Source organism: Nilaparvata lugens, unplaced genomic scaffold (genome assembly GCF_014356525.2).
Source record: "Nilaparvata lugens isolate BPH unplaced genomic scaffold, ASM1435652v1 scaffold6420, whole genome shotgun sequence".
Taxonomy (NCBI): domain Eukaryota; kingdom Metazoa; phylum Arthropoda; class Insecta; order Hemiptera; family Delphacidae; genus Nilaparvata; species Nilaparvata lugens.
Window position 1 is genome coordinate 5,688 of NW_024092175.1, and position 10,059 is coordinate 15,746.

The following is a 10,059-nucleotide window of genomic DNA, read 5'->3' on the forward strand; positions in this document are numbered from 1 at the left end:
GTAGAAACATAATTAACAAATGATTTAATCTCAATTGTGGATTTTTTTTATTAAATCATTGAAAAATATTATAAATCATATAAAATAGCCTATGATTGATTATTTCAAACAAGAATGAATCGTTAATATTACATCAGATATACCGGTATCAGCTATCCTCTATAGAAGGCAGTGGCAAGGCAGAGAATAGATCACACTGTTCTTTTATATTTCTCCACTGCCATTTCTACCACATGTGAATATGTCACCCATCACAATATCTTTCTTATCACAGTCAATAATCTTTATTATAGTAATAGGCCTATTTTTTATTACAATAATCTTTGATTGTAGGTTATAGAATGTAATTAATACATGCTAACCTATTTCACTGCCATTGTAACTTGGAACTCACTATAAACTGTCATATGGGGATATCTATCTTCTAAAATATTGTAATCTGAGGTTATTTTATGACTTTACAAATACTTTATGTAGGCTACCACGAAAGTTATCAATTGTTTATTTTACCCCTTCCATTCTCTGTTGCAGAAAATCGACCAAGATGATGCGATTATTACTGAACAACGTTGGAGGCCTGAAGAGGTTTTGCAGCAGCCCGAAGTTGTCGCTTACATCAATCAGGAAAAGTCATATTGCTGCACAAAACGCCGAGAGGAGCAACAGTGAAGTATATGCTGAAGGTGACTGTATAGAAGGATTCATTGTTAAGAGGAGATACGATGTCCCCGATTTGTTCCTCAAGTGTATAGAACTAGAACATGTGAAGAGTGGCGCCGAATACTTACATTTGCAACGAGAAGATAGTAATAATGTGTTTGGTATCGGCTTCAAAACCATTCCATTCGACTCATCTGGCGTCGCTCACATTTTGGAACACTTGGTGCTTTGTGGCAGTGAGAAATATCCTTGTCGTGACCCATTCATGAAAATGCTCAATCGGTCTCAAGCAACCTACATCAATGCATTCACAGGTCCAGACTATACTTTCTATCCTTTCTCCACAATGAATAATTCCGATTACAAAAATTTGATGTCTGTCTACTTGGATGCAGTTTTCCGACCAAAGCTTCGAAATCTAGATTTCCTACAAGAGGGTTGGAGACTTGAGAATGAAACTATTGATGACCCCAACTCTCCCATTATTTTCAAAGGTGTTGTTTTCAATGAAATGAAAGGGGCTTTTTCAGAAAATGTTAATGTATTCTACATGAATGTACTCAACAATCTAATGCCTAGTCACACATACGGTGTGGTGAGTGGAGGTGATCCTCTGAAGATACCTTCATTAACATATGATAATCTGAAAAGGTTCTATTCTGATTATTATCATCCAAGTAATGCCAGATTTTATTCGTATGGTAACTTCCCGCTCAGACATAATCTCAGATTCATTAATGAGGAATATCTTTCGAAAGTAGACAAAGTTGAGTCAAAAAAGAGTGAGGTACCGTCAGAGTCAAGATGGCTAGAACCTAAAAGAAAACATATCTATTGTCAAAAAGATGTTATGGCAGACCCAGAAAAACAATCATATATCGATATTAGTCATGCGTGTTGTGATATAACAGACATTCAAGAATGTTTTGTTCTAGAATTAGTTTCGACTCTACTACTGGATGGCCCCAATTCCGCTCTTTACAAGTCTCTTGTTGAACCAGGAATTGCATCTGGGTTCAACCCAGTCACGGGATTCACCAATTTCACCAAAACTACTGCTTTAAATGTAGCTCTACAAGGCTTGAATGATAAAGACTTTGATTGGGCTATTAATACTTTTGATAAAAGCATTGAGGAGGTGATAGAGAAGGGTTTTGATCAGAGACAATTAGAAGGTATTCTTCATAACATTGAATTGAGTATCAAACATCAATCAGAAGATTTTGGTATAAAGATGTTAACTTTTGTGAACTCTGTTTGGAATCATGGTGGCAGTGTCCATACCCTCTTGAACGTCAACGACCGCTTAACTTCACTGAAGAAGGATATGACAGATGATTCAAAATACCTACAGAAAATTGTTGAAAAATATTTGAAGAATAATTCACATCGCTTGATTCTCACAATGTCCCCGAAAGAAAATTTTGATTCTATTCTTCAACAAGAAGAAAGTGATTTACTCAAAACAAAGATTGAAAGTTTGGAGGAAAAAGATATTGAAGCTATGCGAAGTACAAACCTGTTATTGAAAGATCATCAAGATAAAAAGGATGATGTCTCTGTTCTTCCGACTCTAACCATGGCTGACATCAACAAAGAAATAGAAAGAGTTGATTTGAAAAATATAACTTTGTCTGGTGTACCTGTCCAAATGAGTTTGCAGCCAACCAATGGTTTGGTGTATGTGCGTGGGCTAATCAATGCGCATCACTTGTCTGATGAATGTAAACTAATGCTTCCACTATTCTGCCATGTGGCCACCGAAATGGGCACAGCTTCGAAAGATTATAGGGAAATGGACCTTCTTATTAAATCTGTTTCTGAATCGTTCAACTTCTCACACAACATTGTAGAAAGCTTGAACAATGTTAGGAGGGTTTGAAGAATCTGTAATGTTCTCATCATTTTGTTTGAATAGAAATCTTGAAGAGATGTTGAGCTTATGGCTAGGACTCTTTCATTATATGGCGGTCGATCAAGCAGAACGATTCAAAACCCTGGTGACTATTCTAGCAGCTGATTGCCTCAATGGAATTGCAGATCAAGGTCATGCTTATTCAATGAACTTAGCATCAAGTCTTGTAAGCCCAGCTTTTCAAAGAAAGGAGCTTTCGTCTGGTATAACATATGTCAAGAAACTCCAGGAAATAGCTCAGAGTGATCCTGAAGAGAGTCTTCATTTCATTAGGATAATTTCATCTCAACTTCTCAATAAGGAGCGATTGAGAACAGCTTTAAATTTCTCACCACCTGATGAAGACAATGTATTAAAACACCATTCATCATTCTGTGACGCTTTGAGTGGATCATTCAGAGAATCTAATTACGAGACTTTCGACTCATTGATTGCCGATTCGTCAAACAAAGGAGTACATCACGTGATTCCTTTCCAGATAGGCTACGCAGCTAAATCATGTGTAACTGTTCCATTTGAGCACAGTGATTTTGCTCCACTGCGGGTTTTGTGCCAGTTATTATCAGCTAAGTATCTCTTACCAGTTGTTCGTGAAAAAGGAGGTGCTTATGGATCTGGATGCAGAATCACAAATGGAGGTGTCATCAATTTTTTCTCATATAAAGATCCAAATCCAGTTCAAAGTCTTGATGTTTTTGATCAATCTCTGACTTGGTTGATGAAGAAAGAATTCTCGAAGAACGATATTCAAGAAGCCAAGTTGGGTGTATTCAAAAGTCTTGACCTACCAGTGCCACCAGGTAACAAAGGTCTCTCGGCATTCATCTCTGGTCTCAGTGATGACAAATTGCAAAGGCACAGGACGTCCTTAATAAATGTATCTGAAGAAGATGTCATGAGAGCTGCTCAGAAATATCTCAATTTGGATTCTAATCTGCCCGAAGGAAGAGCAGTGATTGGACCGTTGAACAAGAATGTTTTAAAAAGGAGCAACGAATCGTGGCAAATAATTGAATAAGAAAGTTTTGCTATAATGATGATTTCAACATCCATCAAATCTTATCTTGTTTTTCTAATATTATGTTCAAATTTTTCTCAATACTTAGATTATTCTTATTCAATATTTACATTCATGCAATCAAAACTTCAGTTATTTCATATGATGATTTATCACTAAATCAGCTAATTAAATCTTTTTATTACGTTACAATACTCTTGTAAATTGAGAATATGTGGTGTTTCAGTTGGATACAATTTGAAAATTTTACAAAATTGTTTAGATCTTTAGATTGTAAAATTGTTTGTCAATCTTTAATTGTGAAATTTTTGTCTCTTGGTACTTGAGAATATGTAGTATTTCAGTAAGAAACAATTTGAAGAATTTACAATATTGTTTAAATCTGTTAACTGTAAAATTGTTTGTCAATCTTTAAATTGTGAAATTGTTTGTCTCTTGGTACTTGATAATATATGGTGTTTCAGTTGGATACAATTTGAAAATTTTACAAAAATGTTTAGATCTTTAGATTGTAAAATTGTTTGTCAATCTTTAAATTATGAAATTTTTGTCTCTTGGTACTTAAGAATATGTGGTATTTCAGTAAGAAACAATTTGAAGAAATTACAATATTGTTTAAATCTGTTAACTGTAAAATTGTTTGTGAATCTTTAAATTGTGTAATTGTTTGTCTCTTGGTACTTGATAATATGTGGTGTTTCAGTTAGATACAATTTGAAAAATTGTATAAATCTTTAGATCTTTAGATTGTAAAATTGTTTGTCAATCTTTAAATTATGAAATTATTACAGTAAGAAACAATTATAAACAGTAAGAAACAATTTGAAGAATTTACAATATTGTTTAAATCTGTTAACTGTAAAATTGTTTGTGAATCTTTAAATTGTGTAATTGTTTGTCTCTTGGTACTTGAGAAAATATGGTTTTCAGTTAGATACAATTTGAAAAATTGTATAAATCTTTAGATTGTGAAAATGTTTGTGAATCTGTAAATTGTGAAATTGTTTGTCTCTTGGTACTTGAGAATATGTGGTATTAAATTGTTAGAAACAATTTGAAAAATTTACAAAAATGTATAAATCTTTAAATTGTAAAATTATTTGTGAATCTTTAAATTGTGAAATTGTTTGTCTTTTGGTACTTGAGAATAATGTAGTATTTCAGTTAGAAACAGTTTGAAAATTTGTTAAATATCTCCATCAAAAAATATCTCAAGAAAATTAAGAAAGTGTAAATTTGTAAAATACATTAATAAAGTTACGTTTGAGTAAATGTGTTACATCATTTGAAAACTGGACCACTTGTATCATTCTAAGAGAAAAGAAGTACAGTATATGATAAATTGTTCTTGCAAACTGTTCTCTCTAAAGCACTTCAATTTTAGTGAAATCTTTCACTAAAATTTCATTGAAATCTTTCAATGAAAAGTGGGCACATTCTCAGTCTCAATTTCATTGTAGTATTATTAGTACCGTTTGGAGAACTGGTTCAAGATCATCCAGCAATTTTGCACTTGTGTTAATACTTGCCTGTTTTAATGGCATTTTGCATTTTCCAAAAAAATACATATCAACATTCTGTGTTACAGTGGAGGTGATTGCAATACAAGGTGTGGTATACTACAATGCATCCATATTGAATAAAATAACTTGACATTTTCATTCCTTATTACCAAAATATAAATAAATTGTGACATTGTCACAACCTCTTATTTATTAAAACATTTTTGAGAAACCAGTTTTTGTTGTTACACCATTATACCTCTAGTAACGGTTAAGGGTTAGTCGGAACACCTGAAACTAGTTATTAAAAAATGATTGTGACAATTTCAAGTAGTTTCAGATTTAAAATCATAGTCTATTGAGACGTATTTCTCGATATTAATCTGTAAATAATAATTTATATAAAATATCAGTTGGAATGAATTTAACTCACTTCATAAAGCATGAGTGAGTTCGTAGGGGCATGAATATAGTTTTTGTTTTGAAATTAAAACACAATATGTATTGTCTTTTGTACTGGAAATGTTCTATTTTCATAAAACTTAGGGCATAACTCAAGGCATAATTTTCAGTAGTTGAAAGTTGAGCTTAAAATTATACTTGAGCTCAAGTAGTATAAGTTTAGGCTCAACTTTCAACTTCTGAAAATTATGTCTTGATCATGGAAACTCTGGCACCCTCGGGTTAGTAAAATTAATAAAATTTCAGTAGAAAAAAGCAAAAGATAAGATATGTCATCATGGAAAAATTCTACAACATCTCTGAATACAGTGTTCAATTTACTGAAAATGTTGGCTTTGTAAGTCTTAAATAAGGTTCATCCAAAATAATCCATTATTACTTTCGTTAATCCTCTAATATTATATTTTATAATTGCAAATACCTATGTATGTGTGTGTATATTAGATATGAATAAACAATAAAAGCTCATTGAGTTTCAAAGATTGAATTTAACAACTGCTTAAAGCTCATGACAAAATAGCAAGGAATAAAAAAGTTCAAGAAATATTTGAGGAATTATTTGCAACTCTTGGTCTCAAAATTTCACTGGTGTCCTAATTTGAGAGGGCCTGGATTTTCATATCAGTATACCATATAATAGAGTCCGGCGTGTGCGGTTCAATGGAATATTATTCTTCACATTGGGACTATTCATAGTTGATCAGCTGGTTGAGTGGGAATTGTCTCATTAGAACTGTTGGAAAGAATATTTTCATCGAACCAAGATTCAAGATTTCTTTATTGCAGAAAACATTTATACAAATGCATAGCATCGTCATAGATTAAACATGGTAATAAAAGTATTTAGGCTACATTCAAAGAAATAAAAATACAAACACAAGCATACAAACATCAAACAAAATACCCTCAAATTAGAAACTCCTCTTTTCTATATGGACATATTTCTATTGACATCTTTTTTATGGCTCTTTTAAAATTACCAACTTCTAGCTCTTTTAAATGTGCAGGAAGCTTATCATAAGCTCTTATACCGAACTCCTTAAAACAGTTCAATGTATTTGCATAATTGCACTGGTTCACACTCTAAGCGATTCAGAATTTCTAGTGTAATGGTTGTGAGCGTTGCTATTTACAGAAATACTTGCTAAATTAATTTTTACGGTACATAAGACATTCAAGAATGTAAATAGCTGGTACTGTCAAAATCTTGAATTTTTTAAATAAATCTACACAGTGAAAACGACTTCACATTAGCAATGACCCTTACTGCTCGTTTCTGTAACACAAATAGTGTATTTACATTCGTATCATTACCCCAGGCAACAACACCATAATACAAATGGGAATGAAGATAAGCAAAATACACTGAAATTAAAACACTCTTATCAACAATGAACTTTAATCTATTTAATATAAAAATTCCCTTCGACAGTTTTCCACATAATATTTTGATGTGTAAGCCCCATTTTAAATTGCTTTGAACTGTAATACCGAGAAACTTTGCATTGTCAGGTTGTAATCTAAATCCAAATTCCAAAAGTTGAGTTTTGTCCTTATTAAGACACAATGAATTAGAAGCTGTCCAATCTTCAATTATTTCATTAACCGTATGTAAGCTACCAGAAAGACTATTATTTTCATTTGAACAGCTAAATCATCAGCAAACATAAATGGTTTTACATTTTTACAACTGATTGCTGCAGGAAGATCATAACCATATATAATGAAGAGGATAGGACCTAGTGTGGAACCCTGTGGAACACCTGATAACACTTTTAAATAATTAGAAAAACAGCCATCCGGATGGGCTCTGATAATAATAATGTGTGAATCCAGTTTCAGACCACAACATTCATATCTTCCCACATTTGGAGAGAGTTTCTATAAGCTCACGCTAGAGCGCAGCTGCTCATTGATATTCATAGAGTTAAAGATACTCAGCAAGCTGAACACTATCGAAATGCACTCCAATTTTGCAGTAGAATAAATTGCTCGAGAAGAAAATGACTCGTTTACAAGCTCTTCGACAAGTTGTTCAAATGTGACTGCAGATAAACATAGCCATAAGCCATTGGAATACATTAAATAAAGTCTAATTTACTTCAATATATGATAAAAAATGCTGTAATAAGCTTCCAGTACACTTGAAGCTCTCAACCAGAAGGATTTCACTTGATAAATTCAAAACCGACCTTTACAAATTTCTAATAGACAAAGCCTATACTCTACAGTGGAACTTCGATAGTATAACTCAAGGGACCGCTTAAAAATTTACTATTACGGGGTATGTACTGAATTAGGGTGTACTACATCGAGGTTATACTATTCACTGTACAAGAGTATATTGATGATCTTATAGCCTGTAAGAATACGAATTTTATAGTATATTTATTCATATACTTTATCACTAAATTCACTATCATAAATTTAGTGCAAAATCAAGTACTGTAGAACTATTAAATTTTTTACTAAAATGATCTAACTATATTTTGTTCAGTTTATGTGTTCATGAATACTCACACAGTCTTCACAGAAGTAAGTACCGTGACCGTCTATTCAAATGTATATTATGACTGAATTTTAACACTGTCTATCTGTCTAAACACTGTCAATCTTAAATGTATCTCGATCATAAATCTGAAAATGTATCTCAATCATAAATCTCTCCCTGTCTAATCCCAGTCTTTGGCAACGACTTCAAGTATTTAGTTAAGTTTTATATGTTTTTGATAATCAGTGCTCTTAATTCTCTAAATAATAGTAATAGATAAGTTGATAATAATTAATAAACAAAAATAAAATATGAAACATATTGATTTATTATTAATAATTTCATCTATAGTGTGGTCCACGTTATAATGGCAGTGAATAAAGATAGAAGAATAGCGATACCGATTCTCTGCATTAATTAATTATATTTCTACACTGTCAAAAACATAATTGTCATCGTTGTGGACCTAGAAAAGGATAGTATCACCGGCTTTGTCGAATGATAGACAAGGATATCAAAACTAAAGTTGATCAAATACTGTCATTATAACGTGGACCTCACCATAAGTACTTCTTTGCTTTATTCATCCATGTTCTTGATTCTAATCAATATTTAACTCAACTTTTACAAATCAGATTTTTGGCCGTCATCTTGGATTTTTGTATGATGACAAAAAATTTTCAAATTGCCATCATGGATAATCTATTTCTACACATCTTCACGAATAGATTGATACCATTTTCAAGTCTGTACCTTCAAGGAGTCATGAGTTAAATGATTTTTTAATTGTTCATGTTTGGCATATGGTGAAAAAAGAGTGTTTTCCGCTGCAAACAGTAGACTAGTTTTTTTCTCTTTTTTCAATGACGGTCCAGCCGTAGAATATTGACTTACAGCCTTCAACTATAGTAATATCTACGTTGTAATGGCAGTATATAAAGATAGGAGAATAGCGATGCCAATTCTCTGCATCAATTAATTATATTTCTACACTGTCAAAAACATAATTGGCATCGTTGTGGACCTAGAAAAGGATAGTACCACCGGCTTTGTCGAATGATAGAAAAGGATAGCAAAACCAAAGTTGATCAAATACTGTCATATAACGTGGACCTCACTATAGATGTCATTTTGAAGCTTCAGAAATATTCTACAAAAATTCGCCAATAATATCGGTGTTTGTTCACTCTGAATACATTTACAGAGTGAAAAATAAATTTTGTCCCCAAAAAATCTGATTTCAAGAGTTTGAAGTTATATTCACCATAGTAATGTTGTTGGAATTAGATACATTTTTCGGATATTGTAGTATGATTATTTTGGAGTTTCCAAATGGCTGAATTGATCCGATATCCTCGACATTATTAATTACAGACGATTTCTTGAGAATCGTCATATTTTTGCTGCCATCTTGTTTTTTTATGATGACAAACATTTTTGATATTGGGATCATGGATAATCTCTTTCTACATATCATTACAAAGAGATTGATACCATTCCCAAGTCTGTCTTCAAAAGTGTGTTTTTCACTGCAAACACTTCTTTTCTCTCTTTTCCGATGACGCTCCAGCTGTGGAATATGGACTTACAGCCTCCAACCAGATGCCATTTTAAAGCTTTGGAAATATACTAAAACACTGTACCAATAACATTAGTCTATGTCTACTGCGAATACATTTACATGGTGGAAAGTGAAATATTGTCCCCGAAAAATGTATGTTTCAAGTTTTTGAAGTTCATTAAAATTAATGAGACGATTCTCTCGAACATCATAGTTTGGTTAATTCTAAACACTTTAATGATAAAACCAATCCGATATCTCTCACAATAATTCAATAGCAATCGATATAAAAATTTCTGTCAATAATGACCGTCATCTTGAATTTTTTAATGATGTTGAATATTTTCGTTGTTTCCATCATCAAAATTCTTATTCGGCTTGTTGTAACGAAGAGATTGAGACCATTTGCAAGTCTCTATCTTGAAGTAGTCATGAAAAAATCGATTTTAT

The 10,059-nt window shown here is 32.3% G+C and overlaps 1 protein-coding gene across 1 annotated transcript; it reads left to right on the forward strand.

The window, feature by feature from the left end:
* Positions 1-534: 534 nt before the first annotated feature.
* On the forward strand, positions 535-3,886 carry LOC120356295 (presequence protease, mitochondrial-like). The gene is given in 2 exon segments (XM_039445213.1): positions 535-2,530; positions 2,532-3,886. Coding segments are annotated over 2 exon segments (3,048 nt in total). The 5' UTR covers positions 535-544; the 3' UTR covers positions 3,594-3,886.
* Positions 3,887-10,059: the final 6,173 nt, after the last annotated feature.